This window comes from Nicotiana sylvestris, chromosome 4 (assembly GCF_000393655.2).
Source record: "Nicotiana sylvestris chromosome 4, ASM39365v2, whole genome shotgun sequence".
NCBI lineage: Eukaryota > Viridiplantae > Streptophyta > Magnoliopsida > Solanales > Solanaceae > Nicotiana > Nicotiana sylvestris.
This window is the reverse complement of record NC_091060.1, coordinates 112,414,274-112,429,045: the sequence shown is the minus strand read 5'-3', so window position 1 is coordinate 112,429,045 and position 14,772 is coordinate 112,414,274. Positions and strand designations below refer to the sequence as shown.

The following is a 14,772-nucleotide window of genomic DNA, read 5'->3' as shown; positions in this document are numbered from 1 at the left end:
TTTTTATATTTGGGGCCTCGACTTCATGGGTCCTTTTGTGATCTCTTGTGGAAACACTTACATTCTTGTGGTGGTAGATTATGTCTCCAAGTGGGTTGAAGTTGTGGCTTTACCCAACAATGAAGCCCAGAGTGTTGTGGCATTTCTCAAAAAGAGTATGTTCACGAGGTTTGGCACTCCCCGTGCTATCATTAGTAATAGGGGATCTCACTTTTGCAACAAGGCTTTTGATTCATTGCTTGCCAAATATGGAGTTAATCACAAAGTGACCACCCCCTACCATCCTCAAGCTAGCGGTCAAGTAGAAGTCTCCAGCCAAGAAATTAAGAGTATTTTGTCCAAAAATGTCAATGGTAACAGGACCGATTGGTCGAAAATATTTTATGATGCTCTTTGGGCCTATCAGACAGATTACAAAACCCCAATTGGTATGTCTTCGTATTGGTTGGTGTTTGGGAAAGCTTGCCATCTTCCGGTGGAATTGGAGCACAAGGCTATGTGGGCCTTGAGGAAGTTGAACTTAGAATGGGATATTGCTGCAAATCTGAGGGTTGAACAACTTAATGAGCTCGATGAGTTTAGATTCCATGCATACTCCAGCTCGTCCTTGTACAAGGACAAAATGAAGTATCTTCACGACAAATATGCTCGGGCCAAGGAGTTAAAAGTTGGAGATATGGTTCTCTTGTTTAATTACCGGCTACATCTGTTTTCGAGTAAGCTCAAGTCAAAATGGAGTGGGCCATTTGAAGTTGTGTTCATGACCCCGTTTGGTGCTCTTGATCTAAAATACAAAAATGGTGAAGTCTTTAGAGTTAACGGCTACCGGGTCAAGCATTATCTTGTAAAGTTCGATGGCAGCCACGTAGTGGCGCTTCTTCATCTAAAATGATGTGGTGGTAACATGTGTCATGCCGCGACGTTAAATCAGGCGCTTCTTGGGAGGCAACCCATGTCTTTCTCTTTGATTTTCTTTGTAGCTTAGGAATGTTTGAGCTAATTGTTTGTGAGATGTTGCAAGGATTGTGTTGAAGCAGTGCAAAATAAAGTATGAAAATTGCATAGTCTCTGAAGTTGCCAGTGCGGCCGCGGTGCACTTTGCGCGGTCCGCACCAGCATGAGTTTAGAAGGGGACTCTCTGAAGTTCTTCACCGCGATCACGGTCAAGTTAGTGCAGTCCGCGGAGGACTTTCGCGGACACGGTCCACTTGTGTGCAGTCCGCGTAGGGTGATTACCGAAGGATCACACAAATAAACCCAGCGTGGTCCGCAGTCGCTTTTGTGCGGCCGCACTGGTAGGTGAGCACGGGTCCCATTGGGTACCTATAATAGAGACCAAGGGTCTCATTTTACCCTTTTCGCAATTTGAAAACCCAGAACCCTAATTCTACTGTTCATCCTCTGCCAAGACTGAAATTATTGCTTGTTTGGATAGATTGCATTCATTCTTCCTAGTCCTGGTAACATTTCATGCATTCATGATTAATTACTTTCTTGTTTTTTATTTTTTTAATTTTCTTGCCAGTAGTCTGTAACTTCTTTTTCTTCACGATTTTATTCGAATTTGTTAGTCTAGGGTAGCTTTCATGTTAGTTTAAAGTAACTAAGGATTGGGTACCTGAGTAGGGACAAGTAGGGGTAAACATTTGAACAAAAATAGAAGAAAACATGTAACTCTAGCTTAGTCCCTGAAATTGACCCAGTGCGGTCTGCGGTCGCCTTAGCGCGATCCTCGATGCCCTAACGCGGTCCGCGTTATACTTCCACGCGGCCCGCGATACTTGATTGACTGAGGAATAACTTGTGTCCAGCGCGGCCGCGGTAACTTTTGTATGGTTCGCGCTGGTCCAACGCGGCCGCGTACCCATTTTACGCGGACCGCGGTGCTTAGATTCAGAGAAGGACTTTAGTTGGTACTTGATCAACACGGACCGCGGTAGCCTTTTTGCGGTCCGCGGTACCCCCAACACGGTCGCGCTCCCTTGTGCGCGGGCCGCGATGACTGGTTCTGCAGCAGTGTCTGCAAGAATTTTGTTTGTTGTCTGCAACTTTAATTCATTCACCTGCTTCACTGCTTGTGCTTAAACTAACAATATTAGATGTGTTTGCTTGCAGACAATGGTAAAACAACGAGGAAGAGGTTCCAAATAACCCAGCCAAGGTGACCCCTCCCGGGGAGGAAAAGAAAATAAGTTAAACTCATTCCTCGACCTAAACAAAAAACAAGGAAACAAGTTGTTATAGATGACCAATAGGGGAGTGAGTACGTATCCTCTCAAGACCTCTCTTTTGACTCAGGGCCAGCTCTTGCAGTCCCAGCTTCACATACTGCCCAAGCCCCACAACGTGTACCTTTTGAGTCGTCTGATGGCTCAGCAGCAGGCAGTGGTGAATATTCCACCTCCCTCACAGCTTCAGTATCTGGGGAGAGTGCAGAAGGTGGGACTAATAGTGATAATGAGGTACTGGACAGTGGTGTGCCCTAGGTTGGGGGTGTTGAACGAACTAGAAAACCTGAAGTTTGGGAAGATCGATTTGTCAGCCAGGTGGCATTCCACAAGTTTAGGGAATGGTGGCCGTCACGGAAGTTGATTCTTAAGAGAAGCTTCATTGACAAAGACCTTCTACCCCTACAACCCAATGTGCATAGACAGTTTTAGGCTCGAGCGGGTTGGGAGTTCTTTAAAGACAATTGTTTGAAGGCGAATGAGCATATGGTCAAGGAATTTTACAGCAATGTGGCCCATATCTTGAAGAGCACTAAGGTGACCAAGGTGAGAAACAAAAATGTGGTATTCACCGGGAGGGCACTGAATGAATACTTGGGGTTCATTGATGAAGATGAGTCCCTTTACAATGAAAAGTTAGCAATGGATGAGGAGGTTCGTCCGTGGTTAGCTTCATACCTGGCAATCCCGAGTACGGTTCCAGAATGGTTATGGGCAGGGGCCAAAAAACTTCGGAAAACTTTCAACTTCGAGGCTAGAGGGTGGTTGACCTTTGTGTGCAGTCGGCTCGACCCGACTACCCATGATCAGACTATTCCACTTGCCCGGGTAGTTCTTATTGCTTCTATTATGGCAGGCTATCCTATCAATGTGGGCAATGTGATGTCCCGCACCATTTCTGCAGTGGGGGTTGAGCATGACCGGAACTACCCTTTTCCCAGCACTCTCACTATGTATTTCCGGGACTTGGAGGTGGAGAAGAGACCGTTTGACATCAAGGTCAAACCTGTGGCTTTGTTCTCCTGGTACAGTTTGAAGGGTTCAGACAACCCCAAGGACAAAAATTACAAGCCGTTTGTTTCTACCCCAGCTGGCCAGTCTGAGGAGCCAGTTGTGGTAGAGTCTTCTGTTGAGCCTTCCACCATGCCTGCTGCCACCACTGTTGATGATTTGCCTCCAGGACCCTCCTCTTCTACTGGCCCCAGTACTTCAGCTGACCCGGGGGTTCCTTCTTCCCGGACTCATCCTTTTACAGCCCATCAATTGAGCCGGACACTAGCCAGTTTGAACAACTGGATGTCAGCTACGACATCCAAGTTGTCTACATTGTCTGCTACAGTTGAGGCCCACTCAGCACCTTCCACTGCTCAGATTCCTCAGTCCATTGAGGATACACTGAAGAAGCTCCTAGACAATCAGGAGAAGATTATGAGGACTCAGGACGCCTTGACTAAGGCGGTGGATTCACATGGAAAGGGCTTGAGGGAGCTTTCCAAGGAGCATAAGAAGATAAGGAAGTCAAGGGATTCTAAGGAGTCGGTGAGAGTGCTAAGGACTAATGTGGACAAGTTATTGGCGGACCAGATGCCTTTAGACTTGCTATTCAGGAATCCAGCCCCAGCAGCAGCACCAGTGCCACATCCACAGCAGGAGTAGGAGCAGGCACCCAGGCCTCCAAGGAAGAAGAGGAAGCTCCCCAGTTCAGTTGGTGCAGTTATTGAGCTAGCAAACCCACAGGAGACCCCCTACAGTGATGCACCTATTATCCAGCCGGTCCAAGAGCAGGCCCCAGTCCCAGCAGCTGAGCAGCAGGAGATCGGGAACCAGTCTGAGGTTCCTGTATATACAGAGGACTTGGGGACTCCTATATCCTTTACTTTGTTTTTTATGCTTATTTGATAGTTGGCATTGAGGACAATGCCAGCTTTTATTCGTGGGGGTGCGCCCTACTTTTATCTGGATGACTGTATATATAGATTCTTAGTTTATGTTTTTGTTGATACTTTTTTATTTTGGGTTGTATATAACTTTACATTTCTGTATGTATTCATCCCCATTGTATATTCTACTCCCCTATTATACATATTCATTCTATTTTCTATTTTCGCAAAAACATTTTGTTTTTAGCTTTGTAGTTAGGCTCGCAGCCTCTTGTTTTGTTTTTGACGCCTCCAATAAGCCCTTGGTTTTCTTAATGCCACGGTTCTTTCCAAGGGTGGAATATTGTGCGAACCGGGTGGCTCTTCCCAATGATAGATGGCGTGACTACCTTCTTAAGGGTTTGAGTCCATTTCTTTGATTTTTCTTTTGTTTTTGATAGTTGTAGTTAAAGGTACCTCAAGCAAAGCTTCACTTGGGCCTAGCACATTTGCCTTTGATCCCATGGTCAAAGACATAATGTTATGTTCAGGATGGTAAAAGTCATGGCTTTGAGAATCTTGCATTGACGAAACAATCATCATGTGGTCTTTTCGGACCATTGTGTGCTTGAATCATAACTAAGGTCGTGGTGGGCCCTGGACTCGATGTCTTTAGCAATCCCCTAGTGTGTGTGGTGAGGAATCAAAATGTGAATCAAGTCCCGAGCCAATGGTCTAGAACTTGCCCTGAATGTTTGTTGAGGCGAAATCCTAGGTGAAATTTGACTTAAGAAATGATTATAGGTTCTCCTTGATCCAAATGTTAAATTGAACAATTCCATAGCCTACCAATGAGATGATCCCTAGTTAACCCTTTTGAGCCTTAAATATTTTTCTTTCAAGAACCAATGCTACAAGCCTATACTCGTTCTAAATGATTACCCTCTCTTGGCACCTAAATCTTCCCTTGAATAATGGCAAATATATAAGTTTGTGGGGAGAGACAAGAAAGGAAGAAAAGTGGTAAAAATGTACAAAAGCAAAAGAAAAGTAAGGCAATGAAAAAAGCAAGAAAAGAAAAACGACAAAAAGAAAGTCCAATGTGAACAAGAATTAAAAAAAGGGGACTCAAGGAAAACAAAAGTAAAAAAGTGTGTGGAAAAAGTAGAAAAAGGAGAAATGTTTTGAATTGTATAAGAAAGAGTGACAATGTGTCTCTCTAACCCCTTGTAAAGAAGTGAAATACTTAAAAGAGTCAAGAGAGTTGTGCCAAAATGAATCAAAAGAAATGCTTAAGAGAAGATTGAACCCACTTGAATAAAAATATGTCCTACCCTTACCTAAAAGCCTTCACAATGACCCCACAAAAGCCCTATTTGATCTCGAGTTGAAGGGAGCTTACATTAGTGGATACTTACATAAGGGGCAAGCATATGGTACTTAGAGCCGAACTTGTGACCTTCTTCTTGAGAGAGATGAGCGAAATTCTATTAACCTCGGTTTGTGTGTCATACTTAAAATGAGGTTCTCTTAGGGAGAGTTGAGGATGTGGGAGTTTGGGTTCCACAATGACCAAAGTAAGTAAAAAGCTCTTTGATGAAATGTGTCAACTCTTGATGCTCTTGTGTCACACTTGATCCATAGTTTTCAAAGTTTTAAATGTGTTAATGATGCATTCGTATTGAGGGCAATTGTTAGTCCCAATTGATGCTTGTTGAGGTTCTTTCAGGATAGCTGGAATTACTTGGACGTTCCTTTAAGGGGTGGGTTTTATTTTGTTTGCTTGAGGACAAGCAAAGGCTTAAGTTTAGGGGAGTTGATAACTTAGGATTTTTATGTGTTTATGCCCCTACTTGCCTATGTTTTGAGTATAAATTGATACAAAATAGTCCCAAAATGCTCACAAGTTGTGCTTGATTGCAGGTTTGATCGAAAAAGTGACGAAATGTCAAAGATCGGCTCAAAAAGGAGTGAAACCTGCTCAAGTATCAAAGACCAAGAGAATTGAAGAAGAAAGGGCCTAGTGCGGACCGCGTAACAGTGACCGCGGCCGCACTAGGAGGTTCAGAGACATGACATATTCAGGCTTAAAGTCACGCGGCCACGATAGGATTTTTGCGGTCCGCGGTGAAGCTTCGCGGCCGCACTCTTGCTTTGTGCGGTCCGCATTCATAAGGTTCAGAGAAGGGCACTTTTGATCACGCGGTTCGCGGTCACGACTGCACGGACCGCGCCAGTTGACATTGCGGTTGCGGTACACTTCCACGCGGTCTGCATCCCCCAGTTCAAGTTATCAAGCAGTTGAAGTCCAAGAGCCAGTGCGGTCGCAGTCCATTTTGTGCGGCCCGCACTGACCCTGCAGGGGTATTTTTGTCCAGTTTTTCCAGCCTAGTATAAATATAACATTTTACCATTATTAGGGGTCGGTTTTTATCTGGGAACTTGAGACGAAAGTTGCGCTTGGTGTTGTAGCCATTTTTGGCATATTTTGCTTCCCATTAACAATAGATTGTTGTAGTTTCTTCTTAGTAATTAATTAATATGTTTAGTTCTTCATCTATTTCTTCAGTTTCTTCCTTAATTATGTGTAGCTAAACCCATTATCTAGGGTTGTGGCTCAACCCTAGTGTGGGTAATCGATGGGTGTTTCCATCTAGGGTTAGATTGATATTGGGTGTTTGCTATTTGGGTTGATTTTATGTTTTTATTCAAGAATTGGTGGTTGCAAATGTTGATTCAAGCTTAGTGGGTTTAACTCTTCTTGAGAAAGAGAGTCTATGACCCCAATATTGACTCAACAAGAAAATGGGAGGGACCCATGAGAAATGGTAGTCCCAATTAACGGTTAAATCTCGAGAGAGTAATCACCCTACTTGAACACTAGTTGTTTGGTCTCATTGGCCTATCCAATTGGTCTCAAGAGAGTCAATTGGGAAAAATCACTCTCTCTACTGAGAGGTGTGAGAGTGGATGCAATTGTACAACGGTTTCAGCATAATCCCCAAATATGTCAATCTACCCCTAGTAACATCTACCCGTCAATTAGCCACCTAGGTGTTGCTACGACCCTAGTGCTCTTCTTCCCATTAATTACAACTGAGCAATATTTTCCTAGCATAATTTAGCTTTAATCCTTAGTTTTATAATAGTGGTTATAAATACAAAAACTCAAGAAATGTTTGAAGCGACATTAGAAGCACAACCACAACTCTAGGCTAGACAAAAAATACAACTCCACTACTAGCTCCCTGTGGAAATTCAATCCCGGACCTCTATTTGGGTAAAAGCTATTGTGACCTGCTCTTCCTACCATAGTGTAGTGTCGAGTCGGCAGCGATCAATGATCCGTTTTGATTTCCGAAAAGTTTAGATGTGTTTGGTAGAGAAATTCAAATTCAAGAGCTTTGATGTTGTTGGAGTTGGCCACGACCAGCATTCTTAGTAAACGATATCATATCGATATTTTGACAATTTTTATAAGTTTTTATGATAATTTTGGATATGTACGTATATTTATTTTGGATCTGAGGTGACCCCAAGCCTTTTCGGCACTTATAGGTGAAGTTAAAAATTTGAGCTATGAACAATTGAAATCATTCGGTTTTGATGCTTGATTTTTAGTTCGGATGTTATTTTTAATGCTTTGAGCTTACGAGCGAGTACGTGTTAGGTTATTATAGTTGTATGGATATTTGGAATGGGGCTCGAATGAGTTTCAGATTGGTTTCAGGCTCATTTGATGAGTTTGTCATTACCGGTGCAACAGTCATTGCATATTGATGACCAGCTCGCAAATGCGATGTTCACATTTAAAAAAACTAACTCACATTTGCGAGGTCAGATCACAACTAGGATCTCATTTGCGATGCTCGCAATTGCGACTTTAGTAGCCCATGAGTTTTTTAACAATTGACACCAATAGTTTACATTTGCGAGCTGTGCAATTGCAAATAATATTTTTCAATTGCAATATCTCTAGCCGGGTAAAAAAGGAAGGGTTCAGAGATTAGCTCACTTTATTTCATTTTTGAGACCTAGACATTTTTAGGAGGAATTTTTTTAGAGGATTTTCTTCCCAACTTCTAGGTTTAGTGATTTTAACTTTATCTTGATTAAATTTTATTATTCCCCATAGATACCCCTAGATCTAGGAATTTTAAAGTGTAGAAATAGGATTTTTGGATAGTAACATAAGATATGAATTTTAGAGACTAAATCGGGTCTCAAAATAAATCACATATTTGGTCCGAGTTGACTATTAGATGAACTTCCCAAATGTGTTAAGAATCGAACATTTTTTGTATCAGGAGGGTTTCTTAAGCTTATTTTGACTTATTTGAGTATCGTTTGACTAGACTCGAGTTGTTTGGAGGCTTGTCCTTAAGGGAAAAGAGTATTGGAGATGGTTTATTCTGGAGGTAAGTATCTTAGTTAACCTTGATTATGAGAATTAGGTTGTATTTGGCTCTATTTGCTGCATGCAAATGTGTTGGGGGTGATGTATATGCATGGTGACGAGTGTGTTTGACCAAAAAAAGTATGGGACCTTTTTGTCATACTAATTAAATAAGAAGATAGAGGGTAAATCCTAGTTAAGAATAATTAATTCTAGATCTGAGATGAACACCATGAATAAAAAATATAGTCGAGTAATAGTATGAAAAAAGATGCATTAAGTAACATAAATGACAATAAAATGTAAATAAAGGAAGAGATTCACACAATCTTGAGTGGGGCGAATCCTCTTTCATTTGATAATGAAAAATGATAAACCGATACAAGAATCTTAAGACCTTTTTCGGGTAAATCTTGCTTTATTCATGCCTTGTTTGCTTCATGTATTATATGCATTATCCATGGTTAAAGCATCTGTGTTAGCCATGAATTCTCAACTCCGTGAGAGCTAGAAGAAGTGCATTTGTATTATAAATTTCTTTTCCTCTTTCAATATGGGACGAGGATTTTTTTTTAAATTTTCATTGCCGTTCATTTTCCAGTCACACCACTTATCCAATAAAAAATCCAATAATATTTTTAACAAGTTTATTGTTTGTCAAAGTAAAAAAGTTGATTTTGTGAGATGTCTAGACCACTAAATAGAAATTCTTATTTCATGCTCAATTTATAACAAACTGAAAGTATATGCTTTAGTTCCGGCTTCCGTTTCCCACTTTATAGATTTAGTAAATTTGTTCACGAGTCAGTTGGACCAACTTTGAAGCTTGATTTGTAAAAATGAACAGAAGACAGAGTAATTTTCTGTATTGTACAAAGGAATTGGATCGTGATTTTTGGTTCATCTTTTCAAGCTCTTGCCTCTAGGATCTCTGTTCTTTATTCTTTTTCCTTCGCTCTGCCTCCTGCCCCATCCTTTTCTGTCGGTAAACAAATAATCTTGTGTAGAACCTCTTGCCTCTGTTTCGATTGTTTCAAGTGAATGTCCGCTAAAGAATATGACATGAAGGCCCCGACGGTTCATCTGTTCGCAGAGAATATTATTTTTCTTTTAAATTATGAATATTAAAATAAATAAATACAAAAAGGCGGAAAGGATAAAAAGGGAATATAAAAGGGTAAAAAAAGCTGATAGCGTAATTATTTCTCGGGGTTAAATGAGTACTTCTCTTATTTAAAAGTGTCATAATAATAGGAGAAAGACCATATAAAAGCAATTATTTATATATGGGCTGCCGAAGTTCTGATAGAAAAGGAACACTGTATATTCGGGAGAAATTCAAAAATAATTATATTTACAAGTGGTCGTTCAAAAATAGCTCAGTTTTAACAGTAATCGAAATTTAGCCACTTCATGTAAAGATAAATCTGAACGAAAATATTGATCAAAATTCGGAAAAATACTCCAGTTTAATATACTGGAGTTCCAGTATAATATACCGGTCCAGCATAATATACTAGAGTTTGGAGCACCGGTGCTCCAGTCTCTAGTATATTATACTGGAGCCAACAAAGTATACTGGTCCAGCATAATATGCTGGAAATTCATACACATGTGCACCGAACTCCAGTATATTATGCTGGACCGGTCTCTGTTGCAGCAAAATAGTGGCTATTTTTCATTGACTTGATAAATGCTGGCTATTTTTGAATGACCAGTCCGAAAATTGGCTAGGTCGTGCTATTTTTACTGTATATTCGTACGGTTTGGTGTAAATATAGGATATAGATAATTTTTGGGGTATTGACACAGTTACCCACAAAAATAAAACTATTTACCCTTGTCTACTCATTTATTTTTCTACCCATAAACTAATTACATTTCCTACCCATAGTAAGTTTTGTGGGGAATTTTTTTTTTATTCTGCAATTCTTTTTTATTTCTATGCATTTTTTTTCTTTCTTTTTTCCTTTTCTTTTTTCTCGTTTCTTCTTCTTTTTTTTCTTTTTTCCTTTTCTAATTTCATTTAACTTCTTTCTTTTTATATTCTTTTTCTCTTTATAATCTAATTTCATTTACTGTTTTCACTAATTTTTATTATTCTTTTTTTATATTATTACTAAAGAAAAATCAAATTGTGTACCAATTAAATATATCTAATACAACCAAAAAAATATTAACTAACATATGATACCAGTATAATATATAGTTATACCAACAGGGCATACAATTGTACGCAAAAAGTTAAAAAAAATTTATTCAATTATTAAAGTGAAATAATATCAGTTGTCAATAAAAATTTCCAAAAAATCTAAAAGGATCTAATTGTAAAAGTATACCGTTACATTATATAGCATACTATAATATTTTTTATTTTATTTTTTTGTATTTTCAATTTTCCTCTCACACTAGGTAAAAGCTTAAAGCAAATTAAAAGGGAAAAGACAAATGAATTTACGGGTAATAAGTATAATATTATAGTATATTATATACTATTACAGCATATTGTTACAGTAGATTGCATATTATTACAGTATACTATAACAATATATTATATACTATAATAGTATATTGTTGCAGTATAACTATATACTTGTATAGTATATTGTATACTATAGCGGTATACTTTTAGATAATTGTGTTCTTTTTCGATTATTATAATATACTGTTGCAGTATATTGTAAACTATAATAGTATAATGTTGCAGTATAGCTATATACTCCTACAACATATTGTATATCGTAGCGGTATACTGTAGCTGTGTTCTTCTTCGATTTTCAACTGAAAATTTCGATCTCAATCACCTCAAATCAACTCCAAATGCTATCAAATTTCAGTATGAACTTCCAGAAGGTACTATAAGCAATATATAACAGTACCCACTTTGAATCAAACAAGAAATCTTTAAAAATAAAATTGAGCTTCAAGCCCAATAATGGTGGATATTCAAATACACATAAAACTTTAGATCTGGAAAGTTTACTCGAAGATACAATAAGCAATATTTTATAGCACCACATCGAATTAAACAATAAATCCTCAAAATAATAGCACCACTTCAACAATTAATGAGTACTCCATTAGAAAACCGAGAGAGAGAAAACAATATTCAAATTGTTAAGATTCCATTGAAACTAAAACTAAATTAATTAGGTTGAATAAGAACGAATATTACGTGTTACTGATGTGACTAGCTAGTGGCGATTACAGTAAGAATAAATATAAAAGAGATAGAGAATTGGAGGAAGGTAAAATGAGGAAGAAGAAGAAGAGGAACATAATAAAGGCGGGTAAATAGTTTGAGGCGCATGGGTAGGAGTAGTAAATAGTTTGGGTATGGGCATTAAAGGGTAAATAGTTTAGAATTAATGGGTATAAAGTGATATTTTCTCATAATTTTTACCGAATAAACAGAAACGCCTGGTGAGAATTGAATATAGTAATTATTATTTTTAAGATAACAGTTTTATCATTGAATTATTACTCGAACTTTATTAAAAGGATAAAAATAAAAACAATCCAATTGGACCTCGCAAGTTGAACAAGATTGTACATATCCTACTGCTCTTCTAAGCTTCATTTGTTTTTTTAAGATTAAACATTTGAATCTAAATACATATCTGAATGGCAAGATGTGTACTATTAAGATTAAGATGTCTGAATCTGAATACACATCTGGATATTAAGATGTGTATTAAAATCTGCATACTAAATGATTAAGACTATTTGTTTTTTCAACATCTGAATGAATAAAATTTATATTTATTTAGAAATTAATAAATATAAAATTTAAATAAAATACTAATTTACTTAATATTTTATCATAAAAATATTTTTGTAAATAAATATATCGTAGTTGATGGTGGTAACGACTAACAATGGTATTTATGGATGCCGACTAGAAACAGTGGTTATTAATGATTTTGGTTGATAGTGGTGGTTCGAGGTAGTAGCTAGTAGTGATTGGTAATGGAGATTATGGTTGAGAATGGTGGCTGGTGAAGTTGATAATGGTGGATGGTGGTGGTGGTGGTTCATTAAGGAAAGTGGTGATAGCTCATAATGGTGGGTACTGATTGTTATGGTTAACAATGGTGGTGGGGGTGGTTGGTGGTGATAATTGAGGTGGGTGAGTAGATGGTTATGGTTGAGGATGATGGTGGCGGTGGCGGTGGTAGTTGATAATTGTGGGGGTGGTAGAGTGGTGGTAGTCAATAATGATGAGGTGGCCAGTGATGGTAGTCAATAATGATAGCGGTGACGATTATACTTGAGGATGGTGGTGGTCGGTGGTAGTGATTGAGTATGAAAATGGTGGGTGGTGCACGGTGGTAGTTAATAATGGTGGGTAGTGACGGTAATTAATTGTGAATGTGGATAATAATATCTTCGTAAAATTAAGTCTCTGTTATAGATCTTAATCATTCATATATATAATCAGACTCATTAAGTGATTGTGAAATTAAAAAAACAAACACACTTAACGATCAAAATTTGAATGATTCTGATTCACTTAAAAAACAACCGCACAAAAATATAAATAATTAAGATTTATACATCAATTAAGTGCAAACAGTAATCTCTGCCCAATCAGATCAGTCTCTTATATTATAGCAGAAATTTTAATCTTTAATAGTCAAGGGCAAAAGAATTTAAAGAGTTGTTTCATTCATCTTACTTCTTTTGCTTGTTTAACTTATTTCCCGCTTTATTAAATGACGTCGCATTTTCTTATTTGCTATGCTCGTGATACTTTCCTTCTTCATTTTTTTCCTTCCTTTTTTTTTTTTTTTTTTTTTGCTGAAGGTGATACTTTCCTTATAAAGGAGAATTATTCATTTTCCTCTTCGTTTAGAATAGTATGAATTTGATTGGAAATCCTCAAATACCATATACTAGTATTAATTATAGGTTCACGTAGAATTTTAATTTGTTTTGGATCACAATAAAACCGTCAAGTTTAACATATACATATATACAGCACAATTCCTCAACAACATGCATAAGATAAAAAATAATAGTAGAAGATATTTAAAATAAATATAAATTTTCTTAACCCTTAATTTCTTTTGAATTAAATGTATGAACTCTCACCATGGTTACGCAAAGGGCGATACCTCGAACGAAATGGCCAAAGAGAAGCTGCAATTTGTCTAAGTCTGAAGCAACGCCGCTGTCTATTGATCCCTTCTTCAAGACAATCATCCGAAGTATCCATTTGAATTTCAGAAGAAACCGGCAACGGATTTCGACAAACCGGGCAAGAATTATGAAGCCTTAACCAAGGCACAATGCAATCGGAATGGTATATATGTTTGCATGGCAACTCTCTTGCTTCTCCGCCTATTTTGAACTTTTCCTTACAAACAGGACATTCTGAATCATCCCTTAAGTGTTCTGGCGTAATCACCACCGTCGGAATAGAATTTATGATTGGCTCTGGTGCCGGTGCTGGACCTGGCCGATCATTTTCAGTTAACTCTTCTATTAGGTTTTCAAGGCCTGGACCTGTAAAGTAATCTCTATCGTTCACTCCTGAAGGTGGACCTAACCGCCTTTCTCCTAGTCGGTTAGGTCCACCGGAAGAATATTCTCCGGCTGGCCGAAGAATAATCCATGAACGTGGACGTGCTAGAATTCCACTCTCCGGTGTCCATTCATCCGTGTCATTACTTAGAAATGAGTATCGTCTTCTTGGCCTTAGCCAGGAGTCTCGTGTTCTGCGTTGTTCACGTGTAGGCCTGATAGAATCAGATGGTACTATGGTTTCTGTCCCGTCCGATCGTCGAAAAATGGGAACTGCATTGCCACTGCTAGATCTGTTGAACAAATTAGGATCAAGCATGAGAGTTAGAGCTTCAAGAATTCTAGCTTCTGGGGAAGGATCAAATGCAGTGAAGTCCAAGATTTGTCTAGCGTTTGTTTCTTCGATTTCGCAAAGGAAGTGGCCGAAACATCGAGGACAAACGATCTCCGAAGGGTTTTCGGGCGATATTCTGACAGTGCGATGGCATTGATAACACCAGTAACGCCGGAAGTTCCTGATCCCATTATTAGGGTTTTCTGTTGAGGACATGATGTTTGGTGAAAGATTTAGTTTTGCGGGAAATATATTGAGATTTTATGAACAGAAACAAGATCATAGGTTAGATTTATATGTAAAGATGATTTTTGTAAAGAGAAAAATAAAAGCATGGGAGAGAACAAGAATGGGATTAGAGGAAAAGGGATGGCTTTTGGTATGCAGAGAAAGCGATTCTGGCTTCATTTGTTAGTTTTTTCCTGCTTC

General features: G+C 38.5%; 1 protein-coding gene across 2 annotated transcripts; it reads right to left on the bottom strand.

Annotated features, from left to right (window-relative positions):
* Nucleotides 1–9,172: 9,172 nt before the first annotated feature.
* Nucleotides 9,173–14,648, bottom strand: LOC104234806 (E3 ubiquitin-protein ligase RZF1). Of its 2 annotated transcripts, none has more exons than XM_009788445.2 (2): nucleotides 13,578–14,648; nucleotides 9,173–9,566 (listed from the first exon to the last, which is right to left on the bottom strand). In XM_009788445.2, the coding sequence occupies exons 1-2, from the start codon at nucleotides 14,557–14,559 to the stop codon at nucleotides 9,532–9,534; spliced, it is 1,017 nt and encodes a 338-aa protein (XP_009786747.1). In that variant the 5' UTR covers nucleotides 14,560–14,648; the 3' UTR covers nucleotides 9,173–9,531. The 2 variants fall into 2 exon arrangements, with proteins under 2 accessions (XP_009786747.1, XP_070027714.1); XM_070171613.1 differs by lacking the exon at nucleotides 9,173–9,566 and adding an exon at nucleotides 11,112–11,339.
* Nucleotides 14,649–14,772: the final 124 nt, after the last annotated feature.